This window comes from Trichechus manatus, unplaced genomic scaffold (genome assembly GCF_000243295.1).
Source record: "Trichechus manatus latirostris isolate Lorelei unplaced genomic scaffold, TriManLat1.0 scaffold00087, whole genome shotgun sequence".
In the NCBI taxonomy this organism is placed as follows: Eukaryota; Metazoa; Chordata; class Mammalia; order Sirenia; family Trichechidae; genus Trichechus; species Trichechus manatus.
The window spans coordinates 8,417,160-8,439,188 of record NW_004444023.1 but is presented as its reverse complement, the minus strand read 5'-3'; the positions used below and the strand labels follow the sequence as shown (position 1 = coordinate 8,439,188).

Here is a 22,029-nt window from a genome sequence, read left to right as displayed (position 1 = left end):
TTCATAGTGGAAAGAAACCTTACAAATGTAATGAATGTGGTAAGGCTTTTACTCGAAAATCAGGTCTTTTGGAACATCAACAAATTCATAGTGGAGAGAAACCTTACAAATGTAAAGAATGTGGTAAGTCTTTTACCCAAAAATCAGGTCTTTTGAAACATCAGCACATTCATAGTGGGGAGAAACCTTACAAATGTAATGAATGTGGTAAGGCTTTTACCCGAAAATCAGATCTTTTGAAACATCAGCAAATTCATAGTGGAGAGATACCTTACAAATGTAAAGAATGTGGTAAGGCTTTTACCCGAAAATTAGGTCTTTTGAAACATCAAAAAATTCATAGTGGAGAGAAACCTTACCAATGTGATGAATGTGGTAAGGCTTTTTCCCAAAGATCTTATCTTGTGCTACATCAGCGAATTCATAGTGGAGAGAAGCCTTGCAAATGTAATGAATGTGGCAAGGCTTTTTCCAGTCCATCAATTCTTTGGGATCATAAGAAAATTCATACTGGAGAGGAAAAGTACAGATGCAATGAATGTGGAAAAACCTTTAAGTGGGGCTCAAATCTCGCTAGACATCAGAGAATCCATACTGGAGAAAAACGATATAAATGTAATACATGTGACAAGGGCTTTAGTCATCGTGAAAGCCTTACAAATCATCAGAGAATTCATACTGGCGAGAATAATTACAGATACACTGATTGTGGGAAGTCCTTTAACTGGGATTCAAAACTCTCTAAGCATCAGAGAATTCATACTGTAGAGAAACCATAGAAATGTTATGATTGTGATAATACTTTTACAAAATCGAATCTTGGGGAACTTCTGACAATTCATAGTAGAGAGAAAACTTTCCATTGTAATTAGTGGCATATGTTTATATGTTCTTGTACACCTGTCCCCGTATTATTCTGAAACACTCTTCCTTATACCTGATAATTTTTCTTGTTTTGAAGTCTGCTTTCTCTGGAGTTAATATAGTTAACTACTGCAGTGTCTTTTGATTAAGGTTAAAGTGGTATATCTTTGTCTATCCCTTTCCTTTCAACCTATATTTTTCTTAATATTTAAAATTGGTTATTTGTAAAGAACATATAGTTATATCTTCTTTTTTATACACTGACAACCTCTGTCTTTTAATTTTTGTACTTTAAGCTATACACATTAAAGTGAGTATTGATATACTTGGATTGATATTGACCACATTTATAACAGTTTTCTATTCATTATAGCTGTTCTCTGTTTTTGTTTTCTTTTTCTTCCCTTTTCTGCCTTCTTTGGTTTTAATTGAGCATCTCATATAATTACTGTTTCCCTTCTTAGCATATCAATTGTTTATGTTTTTATTTATTTTTTATTGTTGCAGTATATAGAGTTTTCAATATAAATTTACAACTAATCAAGGTACATTTTCTAAATAACATTCTGCTGTTTCACAGGTAATTCAGGTATCTAACAGCATCATTCCCAATTTCTATCAGAAACTCCCTTTGCAAGAGCTAAAATTTCTAGTAAACAAAGGTGAGACCCTTTATTTTTTTAAAGCAAAGTACAAACAAAATCTATGAAAAAAAAAAGTTCCAGAGTAACCATCACTCTAGAGTAATGGTTGAGAAGCATCAGTCAGCTTGATTAATTTAAAAGGCTGCTTCATTTTACTGTTTTCAGAGAGGTTTAATAAAGCAGAGGTAATCTATCAAAGATGTTCTTTTTATGATAGTTCTTACTGATAGAATTGTGTAAAAATGTACAAATCCTAACCCCTGTATAATATGACACTGTTTGGAAGTACAGGTTTTCTTTATTATGTTACCACAGCAGGGTGGGTCCTAAACCTAATCACTTGTGAGTGGTGCCATCAAAAAAGCAGAATAGATGGTCGCACCCTGGGAGGACAGGTGCCATATGGAGATGGAGGTACATGAATCTACAAATGCTAGAACACCAAGGAACTCCCATTGCTACAGACAAGGAAGGACCCTCCACTAGAGCCAATCTCCTGATTTGGATTTCTAGCCTCCAAAACTGTCAGATAATAAATTCCTGTTCTTTAAAGCCAGACACTTGTGATTTTTTTGTTATGAAAGCATTAGGCAACTAAGACATAGTTTGTTACCAGAGATTGGGTATGCTGCTCTTATCAAATGCTTTGCTGCAGAGTGGTTTTGGAATGTGGTAATGGATAGAGGCTGGAAGAATTTTGATGTGCTTGATAGTAAGAGCCTACATCGGCTTGAGCAGACTGTTATTAGAATTATGGACATTGAGGAAGATTCTGAAATGGGGGATCATGTACACAAATTTCTGTCATTATGAATAGAATTCTAATGATGTGGATGTTAAGCTTTTTTTAATATTTTTTTAATATTTATTTAGTATTTTATAAATTTATCTCAAATATTTCTGTAAATATAAAGTTATTTCAAATAAAAAGATGAAAATGCAATTTAGAAAACAAAATTTAGAAGTTAGCGAAGCAATTATTCAGCCTTGTAAATTAAAGACAAAATAACCTGTTATTAAATAAAATTCATAAGTTGTTACAACTAATATACAATAATAAAAAAGGTTTTAGAAAAACAAAAACATTGTCACAATCAAGAAATAAAAATGGACTCACTAGAGATTTCTAAACTATATTTAGAAGAAATAGTAAATCGTAAAGGGAAATATGGTGAACTTTATTCCCACAGTTGTGTATCCAGGATAAGCTACTTATTTTCTAGAAATATTTATAATTTACATTAACTTGAAAAAAGGTAAAACCTAATTAATCAAATTCACTTTAAATTATAAGGCAGTAAAAAAATATATCCCAACTATTGCAGGAAATTTAAGGGCAGTTTTTTTTTTAAATTTCAAACAACTTGATGCTCTCAAGTTTTATAATGAATGTACTATAAAGAGTAAGTCTGCCTCCAGCATTCTGCCAGTCTTCTATAATCTGACTTTTTATTTAAAAAAATGTTTTAGTTATCTATTGCTGATGTAATATAAGTACCACAAGTGGGTGGTTTTAATAAACAGAAATTAATTTTCTTACAGTTTGTTAATGTGTCGTTAGGTACCGTCGAGTCAGTTCCAACTCATTGTGACCCTGTGTACAACAGATCAAAACACTGTTCAGTCCTGTGCCTTCCTCACAATTGTTATGCTTGAGCCCATTGTTGCAGCCACTGTGTCAGTCCATCTCGTTGAGGGTCTTCCTCTTTTTCGCTGACCATCTAGTTTACCAAACATGATGTCCTTCTCCAGGGACTGAACCCTTCTGATAACAGTTTAAGAGGCTAGAAGTCTTATTTCAGGACACCGGCTGTAGGGGAAGGCTCTCTCTTTCCACTTTAGGAGAAGGTACTTGTCTCTTCAGCTTCTATTCCTAGGTTCCTTCGTGATCATGTGGCACACATGTATCTTCCTGTTTGTGCTTGCTTAATATGCTCTTTTGTATCTCAAAAGAGATTGATTTAAGGCACACCCTACACTAATACTGTCTCATTAATTTCAATGAGATTACATCCACAGTTTGGGGGTTAGGAATTTACAACACTGTAAAGGACAGGCCTCCTCTTGACCTTGCTGTCTGTCACCATTGAATGTCACAGTTCCCCTTCTGGTCCTTTTGCCACTAGCTCTGCTTCTAGGCCCTTGGCCTGTCACTGCCAGCTGTGCCATCGGGCCCCTTCTGGGCCTTTGGCTGTCTTCAGTGCTACAGGTCTTCATCCATGTTGCAACTCTTTTAGGAGGCTCCTTGTCTCCTCTTTCTCTGCTGCTTTCTTCCTTCTGATGCTTCTTCCTGCTTCTTTCTGTCTGAAAAACCTCTGTGGGATTGTCTGTATAGATACACAACTCCTTGTTAATTTCAAGGCATGACGCCTCCCAGCAGGCCACAAACTGACCAATCCCTTCTGAGTAGGCCACAGACACTTCATTTGTATAGTCTGTAGTCACTTCATTTGCATAGTCTATTGACCAATCCCTGCAAGGTGCATGCCAATCACAGGGCAGGATGTAGCTGAAGACCAAACGAAAAGTATCAAACCATCAAGTTTTTGGCAGTTTACCCAAGAAGTGTAATGAACCTTCTGGGGTAGAAAAGTAGCACAAAGGTAACTCCTCAGGGCTTAGGGGAAAATCTCTCAAGCTGTTCTTCCAAAAGAACCAAGGCAAAAGGCCACATAGAGAAACTCATTTCACCACAAACACATTTTTTGGGAGGACAGAATTCAGTCCGTAACAACCGTGAAAATGAAATATAGAATAATTCAACTTTACATCAAGTACACAGAACAATATAAATAAAGCATTATCAAATTTAATGCACTGGGATGGTATAGTCTTCTTGAAAAGATACAGAATTGCTAAATGGAGTTTATTCTACCAATGTGAAGATGATTCAATTATGTGCTAAGTGATGTAGGGTTATTATTTAAAACTCTAATCAAACAATTCATATATCAGAGAATTTAAAAAATAATTCCCAGATAGAAGGTTTAACATAATTTTAAACAGTAAAATATTGTGAGTTAGTGTATCAATATAGTTTCAGTCATGTAGTGAATGCACAACTTCTGGAGAAGATAAATTCCAAATAAGGTAGAACGTAGATGTTTAACAACATTAAAAAAAGAAGAAAATACATCTATTCTAAAACAGACATTAGAAGTAAAAGATTACAGATGGTCTACAAGAAAATATTACCATCATATATTAGTTTTGAAGGATTAAAATATACAATAATCTCTATATTGAAAGCTTAAAGTATAGAAAACTTCACATTCTGGAATGCAGATGAGCCTTATTAAATAAACTTGCTGAATCTCACAGAAAATAAAAAATAAGCACTTCTACCTTTCTGGCAAAATTACAATGAGTTGTAATAAAAAATACTGGTGAGACCATGGAGGCAAAGAAACATTGCTGGTAGCATAGGATACTGGTTCAGTTTTGGGGAAGGGCTCCTTGCCAGCATCTACCAACATGTTAAGCGCATTCACCTTTTACCCAGAAGTTACAGGCCACATTGTCTAACAGAGAAATAAACACTTGAAAAAGTTGATTTGTCTGAAAATAGTCATTGGAGCATTCTCTATATGGCTGAACAAATGAAAATAACCTACATGTCAACAATAGGAGAATGCTCATACAAGGATTTTGAAATATGCACTAAATCTATATTTACCAACAAAAAATCTCCAGAATATAAACGATGAAAAGAACTGTAGAATATTACATATAGTATTTACATAAAATAAAATACATAAATTTAGGTATCAGCCATTTCTAAAAAAAAAAAATTGCAAGGATACAGTCAGAACCAACAGGAGTGTTTATTTCCAGAGAGAGGGAGGGATTACTATTGGGGCTCATGAAAGTGAAGAAAGTATTTTATTTCTCACTAGATTATTCAGAAGTATTTGAAATTTTACCCTCATACAAATATAAAATACATAATAAAAGAAATATTATTCATGGTACCAAAAGATGGAACCAGAATATGAACTACATTGTTCTGACCCTAAAGCCAAAGTTCTATGCTAGTTCCTATTTATACAGTGAACATTTTAAAATAGATTTTATTTTTTAGAGCAGTTTTTAGATTTACAGAAAAATTATGCACAAAGTATATAGAGATCTCATATAGTCTCTCCCCCTGCAACCAAGGCTTCCAGCTTATGAAACAGCTCTGTAAAACTGGTGTGGCAGAAGCATCTGACATCCCCAACGTCACAGTGGGGAGAATCACCATCAGGATCAGCTCAAAGCTGATTCCTATAAAGCAGAGATCCGATATACCTCCTCTCTCCAACCTCTTTACCAGTTCTGACACCAGCTGTCCCTCCCACAGCCCTCTCTTCTCTGCTGGGTTTGATAATTCATTGCAATGGACACACAGAACTCACAGATGATACAAGTATGGAGTTTATTAGGGAAGTAACAGGTTACAATTCAGGATCAAGAACACTCAGGATACAGTTCTTCAGTCAGGAATGCTTCCAGGCCCTGCCCACAAGCAGGCCACTCCCTGGACCTAGGCTCCTACAGCCCTCAGCCCCTTGGTCCTCTTGGGCTGGCCTGGCCTCTTCCCTGCTTGGCAAAGTGTTACAAAGCTCTTTACCACTACGGATAAGTGCCCAAAGGTACCCCACCCTGCCAATGAGCCTCTGCCCGAAGGCACTCAGCTTTCTTGATCTGTGGGTGAGCCTAGCTCTGTCAACAAGTACCTGGAGGCACCCTATTCTACCAGTAAGCCTCCTTCCCAAAGGCACTTAGTTCTCTTGCTCTGTGGACCATAGAGCCTAGATCTACTGACAAGTGCCTGGAGGCACCTCCCTTGGCCAGGAAGCCTCCTGCATGAAGGCACCCAACTCTTTAGGTCTATGGGTCAGCGACCCTAGCTCCACCAAATGCCTGAAGGCACCCCATTCAGCCGTTAAGCCTCTTGCCCAAAGGCACTCAGTTTTCTCACTCTATGAGCCAGGAAGCCCACCTCATCATCTCCTGCCGGTCTCCTGGTTCTGCTGCCTCTGCAGTGGCTGTTTTTCTGCTGCTGCTTTTCACCATCTCTTGCTGTCTCTGGTGTTATAAGTCTGTCTCCTGGGTCTTGGAGGTCCTCAGTGCATGGATCTTGGGTCCAAAGGATGCACTCCACTCCTAGTTCTTCTTGTGGTAGTTAGGTCCCCCCTTTCCACCTCTAGGATGGCTCATTTTAAGCCTAGCAGGATGGCAAAACTGACCAATCCTCTCGTTAGGGTTCCATTCATGGCCCCACCACCTCAATTGTGCCATGCACCTTATTTGTATTATTAGCAAGCTGTGCAATGAACTTGGTGGGTCACAAGCACCTTATTTGCATAGTCCCACCCAATCATTTGGTGGGAGTTAGAAGACTATGGCAAGAAAGGCCATATAAAAGTGATCCATCACACTGCGATCTCAAAATGTGAGATCTTATAAATGTAATATATGTGAATAGGCTTTTTATCCAAAAGTCCTTGACCTTATCAAAGAATCCTTACTGACAGAAATTTTCCATATGTAGGAATTTGAGAAAAATATATACTTCATAGTATATGTTAGCTCACAGATCATGCTTTAAAAATTAGTGAGGGTATAAATGAGGCTATGGAAACTTACTAATCTAATTTTACTTTCTTTAGGGTTCATATAAAGAATAAAAACCAAAAACCCCATTGCCCTCCCTAAAAATTCCCTTATATATATTGTAAAATTAATTATTATTTTGTAAAAATTAATCCAAACGCATTTTCCAGGTTTTGTCATCCCCACCTGATGAACACTTTAAAATAAAAAATGAAGAAAATAGGTAAAATATATAGCAATTTTTAAATTAAATAAGCTTTGTAGTTACTCTCAAAATAAATGTTAAGTGTATTTGAAATTACATTATATTTACAAATTAAAGATTTAAATAAAGTATGATATCACCAAAGATTATCTAAAACATATTGAGTCTTATCAGTCATGTGAAGTATGGAATAGAATAATAAGTATAAAGAAGAACAAAAACCCAATTTGTGTTTTTAAAAGTTATTGCTATTTTTTAAGCAAAGGTTGGTGACTTAAATTACCACATCCTTTAGCCCTCCATCCCTACACCCAAGGTCCAGCACTAGGAAAGTCTCAGGAACTGAGCACAGGGTTGAGTCTTTGCCTTTTAGGTGCATGAGGGATAGAAATGGAAATGATGCTCTGAGGGACGTCAGGATGGAACTGCACATTGGCACAGTCACAGTTTTATATTTCATTTGTCTTTGGCATCCTCTACACAGACAACTCTAGCCCCTCTTAATTAAATGGCTCGAATTAAATTCTCATTGCAGAAGACCTTCCTGGATCCAACAAACTCACAGCACATTCGACCTCCCCCCATCCAGTCTCAGCGCCCTGAGTAGCTTGTGCCTCACTTCTAGCACCCACTCGCAAAAAATACCTTTCAGCTTGTCAGGAGAGAAACATCGCAGCGTCTAATATGTGTTCCACACAACTCTAAGCTTTTAGTTTAAACTGTCTGAAACACTAACTTAAAAATAGGCAGAGAGCAAGCCTTCTCCATAGGACGCCAAAGAGATTCAAGGGTTTCCAAATCCCAAGGTGCCCATACAGACAGACCTGAGCGCCTATCAAATGTCACATCAACAAAAACCTTGTAGAGCCTTTCTGTGCAGCACTAGGGACGCTGTGAGTCTGACTGACATGATTGGCAACTTTTTTTTTTTTTGGTTCCTACCATCTGGCTCCGCCCAGCCCCTCCCCCCAAGCCCACGCCCAAGCGCCTCTGCCTTGCCTCCAAGCAGTGGGACTTCTGGGTCACAAGGTTGTTCTATTTTTAGTTTTTTGAGAAATTGCCAGTTTTTCACTATGACTCGGAATCCACTGGAAGGCAGGTTTTGTTTTGTTTTTTTATTTTTTTGGCTTTTCCACTATGGCTGTACCATCTTGCATTCACACCAGCAATGGACAAGAGTTCCCATTTCTTCACATCGGTGCCAACATTTGTTATTTTGTGTTTTGTTTTTGCCCTAGCTGTTATTGGTATTTTTTAAGCAAAGGTTGGTAACCCAAATTACCACATGCCTGAGTCTTCCAGGGCCCCCATCCCAGTTCTAGTAGTAAGAAAATCTCAGGAACTGAGCACAGAGTGACTCTCTGCCTCTCAGGTGCATAAGGGATAGAAATGGAAACGATGCTCTCTGACGTGCTGTCAGGATGAAACTGCACATTTGCATAGGAGCAGTTTTGCATTTCACATTTTAGTTCTCCTACACCAACAATTCCAGTGCTTTCTTAATTAAATGGCCTAAATAAATTCTAAGATCAGAATCGGTTCCTGTGTCCAACCACTTCTGCACATCAAACTCCCTCCTCCAAGGTCGCAGGCCCAGATCCTTGAGTCGCTCTTGCCTCAATCCGAGGAAGCGAGTCTCCACCAGCTTGTAGAATTGTTTCGAATTAAACCGATTTCAATTTAAGAGGACACAGCTTCCAATGTAAGCGGCCCTCACAACTCTCGGCTTTTACATTAAGTTGTCTGAAATATGAAGTTAAAATAAGTAGAGAGCAGCCCTTCTGCACACACTAAAGCTATTCAAGTCTCAAGCCAGGAAACGCAGACCTACCCGAAGCAAGGCGAAGAGAAACCCCACCCCACCCACCGCGTCCCCGCCCGAGGACTGGCCCGTCCTCGCCCCGCCCAGAATCCGCCCCCACGCTGCTGAGACTATCCAGCGCGCGCCTGCGCAGTTTACTATAGACGAGGAGGGTTACCCGGACAGTAAGAACACGGTGAGTTAGTTTCAGTCTTTCTGGTTTAAGCCGGTTGTTCGCGGTCCTCGTTCTGCATTCTCGGGCCTGGAGGTCGTTCCCGACGTTAAAGCCGCCGCACCCACGCCTGGAAATCCCCGCACGGCCGTGAGAGGTTCCGGCCCTGGGGCTCCGCCGCCGGCAGGGTATCTGCGTCAGTTTCGGTGTAAAATCGGCGCTGACGCGGGTCCCCGCCCCGGCCTTTCTGCCCTCGGCCGGTGCATATGCCGCCTGCCGCGTCGTTTTCTTGCTTAAAACCCTTCCCTGAACTCGGTCCGCCTTGGGCAGCTTCAAGTCTCTAGGGATATTCCCGCCGCTCCCCGCTCAGTGTCGCCCCTGGAGGGTATCTCGGGGAGAGAGGAGAAATGTATGAAGATGAGGGACAATCCGAGAGGTTGGGGAGAAAAAGCAAAGAGGTAAAACAGGGCAGGAGTGGGTCTGAACAGGTCTAAGAGGAGGACTAGAGAGAAGGGGAGAAACAGCAGGAGAGGAGATAGTGGACAACAAAATGAGCAGAAACTGAGGAGGAAACACAACATAAAAAAGACAGGAGCAAGAGAAAAGCAAAGCCGGTAAGACAGATGGCATTCATAGTGAGAGTGGAAAACACGCAGTCATGGAAAAAGAGGGGACTCAGATCCAAGAGTGGTGAGTTGATGGGATATGGGTGATTAAGTTGTAATATATTTGTGGCTTTATAACATAAAATTTGTTTAAATCATACACATGAGAATGAAAAGGACAAAAACTCCTGTCTTTAGGACTTGTTTATTTTATCATTATTTGCATCAGAAGATAACCTCCATCATAAGTGCTATTCAGCTGGAGGGCGGTGACTTGTCTCATTTTGGCTTCAACCTCTGCCTTCAGGAGACTCTTTGTACAGGGTGCCTTTTCAAAGGAACATTAGAAGTTTTTTGTTTGTTTAAGAGATTTACTTTTATCTTCATAATTAATTGTTCTTTTTCAGCATTATTGAGATTAATGTTAGTCAATTTCAACTTTTCTCTAAATAATAACTGTTCTGTTTAATCAATTCTGATTCATAGTGACCGCTTGTGAGAGAGTAGAACTGCCCCATAGGGTTTTCTTGGCTGTAATCTTTATGGAAGCAGATCACCAGGTCTTTCTCCCACAGAGCTGCTGTGTGGGTTCAAACTGCCGATGTTTTTTTTTAAAGTAATATTTCACTGTGTTTTGGGTGAAGGTTTACACAGCAGTTTAGGTTCCCATTCAGCAATTTCTACCAAGTTGTCCATTGACGCTGATTACATTCTTCACAGTGCATGAACATTCTCGTTGTTTCTGTTCCGGTTGTTACGTTTCCATTCATCTAGTTTTCCTGCCCCCTTACATTCTCATCTTTTATTTTATTTTTTAACTTTATTGTGCTTTAGGTGAAAGTTTACAGCTCAAGTTAGTTTCGCATTCAAAAATTTATATACGTTGTTTTGTGACATTTGTTGCAATCCCACCAATGTGACAGCACTTTCCCCCTTTCCACCTTGGTTCCGTGTGTCCATTGGTCCAGTGCCTGTCCCTTCGTGCCTTCTCATCTTGCTTTTGGGCAGGAGTTACCCATGTGGTCTTGGGTATTTGATTGAACTAAGAAGCACGTTCCTAACCTGTGTCGTTTGTCTGTTTCATAAACCACAATAACCAAACCCATTGCTGTCAAGTGGGTTTTGTCTCATATCGACCCTATAGGACGGAGTAGAACTGCCCAGTAGGGTTTCCAAGGAGTAGTTAGTAGATTCAAAATGCCCACCTTTTGGTTAGCAGCCGAGCTCTTAACCACTGCTCCTGTTTGTTTCATAGGTGTGTCTAATCTTTGTCTGAAAAATGAGCTTCAGGAGTGGTTTCAGTTCTAAGTTAACAGAGTGTCTGAGGACCATAGTCTCAGAGGTTCCTCCAGTCTATGTCAGACCAGTCAGTCTGGTCTTTTTTCGTGAATTTGAATTTCTGCAACATTTTTCTCCCACTCTATCCGGGACTCTGTTGTGATCCCTGACAGAGCAGTTGGTGGTGGTAGCTGGGCACCACCTGGTTCTTCTGGGCTCAGGCTGGTGGAGGCTGTGGTTCATGTGGCCCTTTGGGCTAATATCGTCCTTGTGTCTTGTTTTCTTCATTCTCCTTTGCTCTGGACGGGATGGAACCAATAGATGTATTTTAGATGTCTGCTTGCAAGCTTTTGAGACCCCAGATGCTACTCACCAAAGTAGGATGTAGAATATTTTCTTTATGAACTATGTTATGCCAGTTGACCTAGATGTTGCCCGAGACTGTGGTCTCCAGCCCTCAGCCCCAGCAACTCGGTTCCTCAGTTGCTGGGTTTGTATATGTCTAGGAAATTTCTATGGCTTTGCCTTAGTTAAGTTGTGCTGATTTCTCTTATATTGTGTGATGTCTTTCCCTTCACCACCACCAACCTTTTGGTTAGCAGCTGAATGCTTAATCATTGCTCCACCAAGTCTCCTAACTTTGACGCTAGATGTCATAACTTTTTTTTCCAAAATTGTTTTTCCTTTTAAATTTACTAGGTCAGGTTCAAATTATTAGAACTACATGCTTTCTACTTTTCATTACATATTGGGAACATTCTTTGGTACCTAGTAAATAATGTTAGACTGTTTATGTCAATTATCTTTTGTATTGATAGAGAAAACCTAGCTTAAGCAGTAATCTAATACTCAATTTTCTTCCCTTGTGTGATCTGTTAAAATAGTGAGCTCTGAGCTACAAGTAGACGTTCCCCTCTCGTCCCTCTTGTCCTTTCTGTGCAGATGTCAGAGGCTGTGCTGGATTGACTTTGAACCTTGTTCCAGCAAAGCCCATGTATTCACAATGAAGAAATTTGCTCAGAGATTCTTTCCTAAGCTGAACCCTGATTCAGTCAGCAGCATGTTACACAGTTGATCACTCCCTTTCTTGGGAAAAACGTTTTTCTTGCTTTTCAGGACATCACAGTATTCTTTAAATATCTACCTGTCTGTGTATTTCTTTCATTTTTGACTTTTCTTCCTGATCATGCCTCAGGTTCCTCCTCTGGTTTTTCCTGGACCGCCTGGTTTCTGAAGGAGGGAGCACTCCAGGGTGCAGTTCTTGCCCCTCTTCTCTGTGTACACCCGCGGACTTCCCATGTTATCTCACGGCTTTAAACACCCTGACGTCTCCCAGTTTCACCTCCAGCCAGACCTCTCCCCTGAACTCCAAACTCATGTGTCTAGCCGGCTCCTGGACATGTCTGCAAGGCTTCTCACAGGCATCTTCTCCACCTTAAACCCTAAATGTGTTTCCCCTGCCCTCCTCCAGGTCTCAGTTAAGGGCAGCTCCGACCTCCTGGAGCTCCGATAAATATCTTGGAATTTTTTCTAAATAGACAAGATAGTGCATTATTTGTATATAATTTAGGATAAAATGAAGAAAAAAAAGAGATGTTATCTTAAAATGAGTGAAGGAATACATAGTTTCCAAAATTCTTTCGGGGTGTGGAAGAAAAACAGCTGAAGACTTCAGCCCCTTCCTGATCTGCTTCATTAGCAACTCTGTGACTTCATGTCCTCCTTGACTCCTTGCTCACTCCTCTGCTCTAGCCACACACACTTCTTCCTGGGACCAGAATCCCTACTGCTTCGGGGCTTCCAGGCGGACAGTCCCTCTGCCTGTATCTCCCTTGTCCCTCACATGCACCTGGTACACACCCTTCATTCTTTAGTTCTTTGTGCTATTATCACCTTCTCAGGGCAGTCTTCTCTGACCCCCATTTAACATTTCAGTCACACCCTCACCCCCAACCCCTGGCCCATGATATGCATTCTGCAAGATTCTCTGTGCTCTTTCCGTTGCACTGGCTGGATCCGTGTGACATCATGGTCCCTGGGCAGAGCAGAGCCACAGGTGGAAGGTGGGTGTGCTGGCCTTGCCTCCTCTGAGCTGGCTCAACCCTGGCTTCCCACTGGATTGCTCAGGCATTTTGCAAATACATCACTTGTGCCCCTCCTCAGAGGTTGCTCTTCAGATACTCTGGGTGATGTACAGGCTCAAGAATGTTTAAAGTGCCCCAGGTGATTCTAATCTGCATGCAGCTGTGAGCACCAAGGCTCTGGGCCCTCCATTTCTGTCCCTGATCCAGGGGAGGTGAGGAGGCTCTGCTGTGCATAGGGTGTGGTGTCAGGGCTGGTCTGGAACTGAAGGGAAGGGTCAGTCCAGCACAGATCCCTCTGCTGCAGCGGAGTGTGGGCTTCACCGGGAGGGGAGGGAGATAAACTCACCTGTTGGTCTCCATGTAGAAGGTTATTGTCCCTGAGTTCCTCCTGGGGCAGTGGGCAACAGGGACCATCTTTCCCCAAGTGAGGTCCTCCCTGTGTGTGTGGTTGTGGCACAGGAAGGGGTATGCTGATTCTAAGAATTTAACAGCATATTTTCGACACTTACATTGACATCTCAGTAGTGATCTTGCCTGAGAATGAAACCAGGAGGAAGAGGAGGAAAGAAAGACAGGTGCAGAATGGCTCTTTCCCAGGTAAGTCATATTCTTTGTTGACGGCTCTGTCTTCTCCTTCCTGAAATGCTGTCCGGCAATTTGCTCATCTCCTCTGACTCTGACATGTCCTACTTGACAAGTTCGCTCACACTCATCCAAGGCCTTCCCGCAGTCCCCTCTCACCTGCAGGCAGATTGCATCTCACGATGACCCAGTGACATGGGACTTGTGAAGAGGCTCCATTTGGGGAGTCATGGAAAGGGCTTCATACCAGTCCTGGGTGGGAGATAGGGGCTGGGCCCCCGTAGGGGCAGTGAGACGGGGTAGCAGAGAGGCTTTAGGGGTTGCATCTGTGAACCAGCATTAAAGAAACCACACGCTTATGTGCTATATTAATCTGTGGGAACAGCTGAAATTTCAGAAAAGAAGATTTATAATGGGAAACCTGCCCTGCCAGATTTTATAAGAAATTTGAACCTCAAGAAGTGAATCAGTATGTTTCCGGTACCAAAATATTAATGACGTGGAATGGAATGGAAAGTTTTTAACAGACATCAATGATGCTTCATTGCAAAATCAGTTTTAAAATACAGAATCCACCTAAAAGTCTACAGTAGAAGGTTCTTTAAATCATTCACAGCACATCTGCTGGGAAAATCAAATCCCAGTTCTCACTTCTCTGATAGGCCGTGTGTTGATCAGTGTAAAGCAGTCTTATCAATTCTGTTTCTTTGTTTCACTTCTGCACATCTGGCACTTCTTACTCTGATCCCAGCCACCTGGAGCTAGGCCACGTCTCACAAGTTAAAGACATGTCCAACTGCCAAGCCTGCCTGACACATCAGATGCCAGCAGCAACCTCCTCAGGTTTTAGATAATAAAAGCACCTCAGTTATTCAGGAGATTGAATGGGTATATCTGTCAGGAAAAAGGAGCCCTGGTAGTGCAGTGGTGAAGCGCTCAGCTGATAACCAAAAAGTTGGTGATTCAAACCCTGTAAAAATGGTGTGGCAGAGGCGTCTGACCTCCTCTAACTTCACAAGGGGGAGGGAGAATCAAGATCAACAGCCCAAGGCTGATTGCTGTGAAGCAAAGATCAGACATACTTCCTCTCACCAGCGCCTTCTACCAAAGCCACCCTCTACTTCTCTATGAAGTTTGATAATTGGTTGCAGTGACCACACAGAGCTCACAATACAGTTATAAGGTTTATTAGGGAAGTAACAGGTTACAGTTCAGGTTCAGGAATACCAGGATGCAGTTTTTTGATCAGAACAGCCTCATCTCAGCAGAGCCAGCAAGCATGCCTATCTCTGGCCCCTCAGCCTCTGCCGTCTTCAGGCAAGTGTTACAAAGCTCTTTCAGCTCTGCTGATAAGTGCCTTGAGACACCTCACACCGCCACTAGGTCTCGGCCTGAAGATGTTTTTCTGTAGCTTGTTTGATCGGCAAACCTAGCTCTCTTAAGTGCCCAGAAGCACCCTACTCCACCAGCATGCCTCTTGCCCAAAGGCACTCAGCTTTCTCGCTCCATGGCCAGGCCATCTCCTGCCGACTTCCTGGTTCTGCTGACACTGTTTCTCTGCTGCCGCTTCGTACCATCTTCATTGTTGTGCATCTCTCTCTTTCTTGGTCTCCTGCTTCCAGCAGCTTCTCAGCTCAGAGATCCTGGGAACAGAAGATGCACTCCACTCCTGGCTCTTCTTTCTTGGTGGTGGTGAGATCCTCTCCTCCCACCTCTGGAGTGGCTCATTTTAAGCCTATTGGGATGGCAGGCAATCCCTTCGTTAGGGTTCCGTATACTTTATTTGCATAGTCCCACTCAATCATTGTGTATGAATCACAAAGACTATGGCTAGAAGGGCCATATTAAGCAGTTCATTGCACAGCAGACACACCCAGCGATTCCGAAGGAGAAAGACCTGGTAATCTGCTTCTGTAAATATTATAGCCAAGAAAACCCTATGGGGCATTTCTACTCTTGTCACATGGGGTTGCTGTGAGTTGGAATTGACTTGACAGTACCCAACAGCAACATCTATCAGGAAGCAAGGACAAAGGCCGTATAGCTCTCTGTAAGGTGATTCATTAGGGAGTCTTGGTGCCACAATGGTTAAATGCTGAGCTGCTAACTAAAAGGTCAGCTGAACCCACCAGCAGCTGCATGACAGAAATGACGTGACAGATCTTCCAAAAGATTATAACGTAGGAAACCCGATGGGGTAGTTCTCCTCTCTCATATACAGTCACTATGAGTTGGAATCCACTTGGCACACAACAAGAAGTTGATTCATTATCGCACAACTACCAGCTGGCCTTTGGCTATGGATTTCTTTTTTATGCCTAACATTTGGAGGATTACTTTTCCCCTCCCTTCATTATGCTGTTATTTATATGGTTATCTAGATCCAGTTCTTCCTCAGGCAAGTTACTTATTATATCTGGAGGAGGCTTTAACTCAATTTCCCAATACATTTTAACCACCAATATTGGTATTCGACAGTGCTAGTGTTATACCTTAATCTGAAAAATGAGTCAGACTGACATACTGCTGGAGTCCCAGTCAGTCATTAGCCTCAGTCCATCATCACTTCGTGTTGTAAAACTACTCCCAGGCCACTCAGGTTTGGAACACATTTCCATCTGATCTTGTCAGGTTCCAAAAGTAAGAGTGGTCTCATCACCCTTTCAGGCATCATATAATTGAGCTAAGGGAAAATAAGTCGTTTTTTATCCTAAGCCTTTTTCAAAGCGTTAATGTAATTTTTTGGATTTCCCTCATTGTATAACCCATTCATTCATTACACACAGCTACTCTTTTTCCTTTTTTTCTATTTATATACAAACCTTTCTACCTTCGGAAGGGACTTTAGATGTGCGGCCACTGTACTGGTCTAGATTGCCAGCACAGTGCTGCTCCGGAAAGTGCCTCCCTGTCAGTCCACTCACAGTTAGAGTTTTTGCTTAGGAATTATCCCTGCTTCCATTACTCACCCTGGTTGCAGCCCAGGTCCTGGACCACAGCATCAGACAAGGGGAAAAAATATTTGAGGCTATGTGGGGAAAAGAGACAAAAATTAAAGTGATATGGGGAAGAATTGTGTAGTCATACTAGCATCCTCCCCCATCATTTCTTCCCCAGATCCAGAGAAGTCAGAGGAATCTATCCATTGGAGATTCTCCCTCTCCCTCTTCATTGAATGTGAGCACACACTTTTGAAGGTGTGTAAGCCAGCTCTTTATACCTTTATCTCTCTATTTTAGAGAAGCAATGTTTAAATTCCCTGTTCTAATTTGGTATCAGACTACTACTCTGAGAATAAAAGCATGTTCCTTTGAAGAAATATGACTCAGCAGTCCAGATTGATGCAGAGTCTTCTGGTTCTTTAATGGTACTCTGAGCATTTGCATCTACCACAGGGTAAGCAAAGCCCAGTCCGGAGTAAGTGAAGCATCCCAGGACTATCAGCATCAGTCTGACATGCCAACTACGTGTAGGGCCTTCCCCTAGGAATCTGCCCCACAGCCATCTCCAGTCTATATCTCTCTTGCTGGCACACAGAACAGTTTTTATTGGCATTTTGTATCTATCGGTAAAAGAGGACTATGTCTAGATTCAGTCCATCTCTGCATTGCTGCACCACCCCCATTTTCATGCATCTCCTGGACCCAGGTAGTCACCTCAAACAAGCGTATCAAGATATCTCAAGCTCCAGTTAATTGCCAGTCCTGAAAGAGGGTTCTTCTCATGGGTATGGACATGTCCTACATAATGCATCTCACAGATTTTCATAGGGTTGTTTGAAATCCCTTTTTGAACATCCTTTTAATGCTGTATCTGTTACTTGACTGATTCTTTAGATTCACTGCTGAAGCCTGTCCACCTCTTTAGGTGCTGTGTCTGCCACTTACTAGCAGTTTGAACTGAGGCGAGTTTCTTTTTTTTATTGTCCACAAAACATGACTGAAAGGATTTCATATACTCTGCTGGAAAAATGTGGCAGAACAAAATTAGGGACATAAAACTTATGTAATGTTATCTTATGTGGATCTGTCAAAATGCTCACATCAACAGAATTGATTTGTATACATTTCTCCTACCATTTTCTTGAAAATTAAAACATTCCCTTGTGCACTTGGTGAGATGTGTTTTTCATTTCAGGGACTGTTGACGTGCAGGGATGTGGCCATAGAATTCTCTCAGGAGGAGTGGGATTGCCTGGACCCTGCTCAGAGGGCTTTGTACAGGGATGTGATGTTGGAGAACTTCAGGAACCTGGTCTCCCTGGGTGAGCATATCTTCCCTCCAGATGTTGGAATCTGCCCTTGTGTATCTTTGTATTTTCCCTTGTGAGTGTCTTGGAAACCCCTACCCTGCTTGATGCCCTATTCTTAAGACAGTCACTGAAGTTGATTCAGAAATGAAAAGCTTCATAATGCAATATCTGGACTTTAGTCTTCCTCTTCTTCAGATGATCTGCCCACTTCATGCTAGAACATTGCTGTTTCCGGGGCTTGAGTAAGCACAAAACCTTATGGCTTACTTTATTTTTTTAAAATATATTTTATTAATTTATTTTATTGTTGAAAGTAGTATTTTATGATAAACTTTATAATACATGTTAACTGATGCTGGTGAAAGGATGAATTACTTGTTTTCCTTTCTCTTGCCTAATGAGTAATGTTTTTAATCTCTTTTATATTAAAACAGTTAATTATACATTTTTCCAAAAGCTTAAAATTTTGATTACATAAATCAAAGAACAATAGTTAAAATGCAAGCATGAGTAAACAGCTAAATGGCTTTTTTCTACTAGAAGCTTTTTTTTAATGTAGTTTATTTTATGTTGTTGTTGAGAATATACATAGGAAAAACATACACTAATTCAGATTTCTACATGTACCTTATGGCTTACCTTTAATGTATCCAATTCTATGACTTTCCTTCTGTGCTTTTGATTCAGCATTTTGAAGGGGGCAGTCAGTGGGTGAACTTTTAAAATGATTTTCAAAAGTCATCTGTGATGTTCTAAGCTGAACAAATGACTTGGATTTTGTTCTGGAGGAGCTACAGCATATCATGTTTCTTTTCTCATAAGCAGGAATCTCTCCTTCTGGGATGAATATTATCCCCATTTTGAAGGAAAGGACGGAGCCCTGGACTGTGGTCAAGAAGATGGATAAAGCAAACTACCCAGGTAGGTGGGAATGTATCAAGATGTGAACATAGATAAGGTCTCAGAGAAGAAACCACAGCATTAAATATTCTTTGGCAGACCCCCTAAATAGAAACACACAAGTTTATTTCTAGTAATGTCTCAAAGTAAATTTTTCTTCTTCATTCTCTTGCCTGCCCATCCACTTAACACTCCCTTCAGACATGTAAGAGTTCATCCTCCAGTGTTGTTCCAGCTCAAGCACAGATAAAGGCAAAGTCTATTATGACCTACAGCACCCTATTATATGGTCTTTGTGAGGTCTTTGGTGGCTTGGCTTTGAGAGGGACAAGCAGGGCTGTTTCAAAGGGGTCCTCTTGCTGTCTTGTTTTCTGCTTCTGTACTTGATTCCATATGATCCCCAGTTTCCAGTTCATACAGGTCAGAGCTGAGGCATCCATTGACCTGAAAGACCCATCCACCTTTCATTCTCATTCCACACTCTTGGGAGACCTTCTCAGGAGACAGCAAAGCATTGTTAGCTCTTCCATTGCATATGAGGCTCAGGAAATTGCATAAGGCTTTTACAAGACCTCCTTGTTCTGTTTTGCCCCTGTTAGAGAACTCGATTTAGCCTTTGTCTTTGGTTCCAAAAAGATAACCGTTGGAATTTCCTAAGTAGGCAAGGTGTCTTTGTTATCAAATGCCTGGCAACACTTTAAAATTTGTGCAAATGAGTTGGGGGCTACACAAACCCCACCCTATCAGGTATCCTTAGACAGTAATGCATGAATCTGTCAGTCATGACTATGCAATGAGGCCTTAAGCATGACTATACAAAACCAAAAAAACCAAACCCAGTGCCATTGATTCGATTCCAATTCATAGTGACCTTATAGAACAGAGTAGAACTGCCCCATAGGGTTTCCAAGGAGCAGCTGGTGGATTACAACTGCTGACCTTTTGGTTAGCGGCTGAGCTCTTAACCACTGCACCAGCCAAGCTCAGTGAAGCCAATTAAAGACTTTGAACTCGGAAGTTCTGGGGACATGCTGGTTCTTGAGAACATCTGTTCTTGAGATGATTGTGATTCCCTGGGACAGTCCCTGCGGACATCGAAGCCTCATACAGGGACGACTGCCTTTCTGAGGTTAGTTCAGGACCCCTCCTAGACCTGTTCCTATACGTCTGTTCATTTCTGTCCTTTCTTGTTTGCAATGCAAGTGGTATGGTGGCAATAGTGTCAGACCTCGTCTAACTTCAGGAAGAATGAGTATCACCATCAGAATCAGCTAAAAGCAGATTCCTGTGAGGTGTACGTTAGACATACCTCCACTCCACTCTTTTTTTTACCAATTCTGACACCATCTGTTTCCCCCACGACACTCTCTGCTTCTCTGCCAGGTTCGATAATTCATGGGAGTGGCCACACAGAACTCACAGGCCATGCTCACAGATAAATGGTTTATTAAGAAAGTAACATGGGATCAGGATCAGAAAATATGTAGGCAGAGTCTCCCTTCTTTAGGGCAGCTCTCTCAGCTCCTCCCAGCCATGCAAGCAAGCAGGTCCTTCTCTCTGCTGTGCACACCCCCTTTTGGCAGTGCAGCCCTCTCAGCCACCTGAGGACAGGCTTCCTCTCAACCCCTTGAGGATAGGCTTCCTCTCGGCCCTCTCAGGACATGTTTCTCTCGGGCATCTCAAGACAGTCCCCCTGTTGGCCCCTGTCCTGCTTGGCAAGTGTTACAGCTCTTTTAGCTCCGCAGACAAGTGCCCAGAAACACCCCACTCCGCCAGCACCCTAAAAAGCTGATTCCTATGAGGTGGAGGTCAGACATATTTCCAGTTTCCAACCTTTTTACCAATTCTGACAACAGCAGTCCCTCCCACCGCAATCTCTATTTCTCTGATGGGTTCAGTAATTCATTGCATGGCCATAGAGAACTCACAGACCGTACTCACAGTTATAAGTTTATTAGGAAGGAAACAGGTTACAATCCAGGATCAGGATCAACTTGGAGTTAACAGGAGCAACTCAGGATACAGTTCTTCAATTAGGACAATTTCTTCTTGGCTGCTGTCGTCAGGCATGCACTCTTGGACTGGGACCTTGCTTTTGACCTGAGTTCTCACTCTTGGTTGCAGAGCCAACTCAGGCCTGGCCTCTGACCTGCTTGGGCAAGTGTTACAAAGCTCTTTACCTCTACCGATAAGTGCCCAGAGGCACCCTACGCCTCCAGCAAGCCTCCTGTCTGAAGATGCTCAGCTCTTTTGCTCAGTAAGTCAGCACGCCCACTGCAGCTGCCTCACTCTGTGGGCCAGAACAACACTGCGCCTTCTCACACTAGTCTCCTGGTTCTGCTGTTGGTGTTTCTCTACTGCCGGTCTCTCCCATGTTTGCCACCACTTCTCGCCGTTTTGTGCTGTCTCCAGTGTTATAGTTCTCTTTGTCTCTTGGGTGTAGGAGGTTCTCAGCAGGGACTCTAGGTCCGAAGGACAAACTCAGCTCCTCTTCTTGATGCTATTGAAGTCCGCCTTCCCACAACCTCTGGGATGGGCTCCTTGTAAGCCTAGCAAAATAGCAAAACTGACCAATTCCCCACAAGGGTTCCATGCATCTTATTTCCATAGTCCCACCCCCTCAAAGTTTCCGTGTACCTTATTTGCATTAGAGAACTGTCTGATCGTTTTGGTGGGCCATAAGCACCTTATTTACATAGTCCCACCCAGTCATTTTGTGGGAGTTACAAGACCATGACTAGAAGGACCATACAATAGCAGTTCACAGCACTGCACTATCAAAGTTTGCTTTTCCCATTTAAAATTAGTTGAATTTTTTACATTAGGAATTTTGTGTATCTTTGGAGTATACCCTTTGTATTAAGTGACTGTCTTAATCTGACAAATACCATAAAATTAACATGTCATAATTTGTTACAAAAAATATGTTGAGAGGACTCCGGCAAGATGGTGGTCTAGGCAGAAGCACCACGCCGTCCCTCCACAACAAAGATCCGAAAAACTAAGCCAAACAGAGAATCAACAATCCTGAAACCCTAGAACAT

At 41.9% G+C, this 22,029-nt stretch overlaps 3 protein-coding genes across 3 annotated transcripts in view; all 3 read left to right on the top strand.

The window, feature by feature from the left end:
- Nucleotides 1-2,840, top strand: part of LOC101353835 (zinc finger protein 160) — a 25,324-nt gene extending 22,484 nt beyond the window's left edge. Inside the window, exon 6 of the mRNA XM_023736482.1 lies at nt 1-2,840. This exon is cut by the window's left edge and continues 23 nt beyond it. Within this exon, the coding sequence (XP_023592250.1) occupies nt 1-779 (779 nt within the window). The 3' untranslated portion in view covers nt 780-2,840.
- A 10,835-nt stretch (nt 2,841-13,675) lies between these two features.
- Nucleotides 13,676-21,227, top strand: LOC111821515 (zinc finger protein 766-like). The gene is made up of 4 exons (XM_023736480.1): nt 13,676-13,848; nt 17,971-18,097; nt 18,911-19,006; nt 21,110-21,227. Exons 1-4 carry the CDS (start codon nt 13,792-13,794, stop codon nt 21,175-21,177), a joined length of 348 nt encoding a protein of 115 aa, XP_023592248.1. The 5' UTR covers nt 13,676-13,791; the 3' UTR covers nt 21,178-21,227.
- LOC111821477 (zinc finger protein OZF-like) overlaps nt 21,122-22,029 on the top strand; it is a 7,323-nt gene continuing 6,415 nt past the window's right edge. The window contains 1 exon segment of the mRNA XM_023736220.1: nt 21,122-21,242. The gene's annotated coding sequence lies outside the window, so the exon portion shown is untranslated.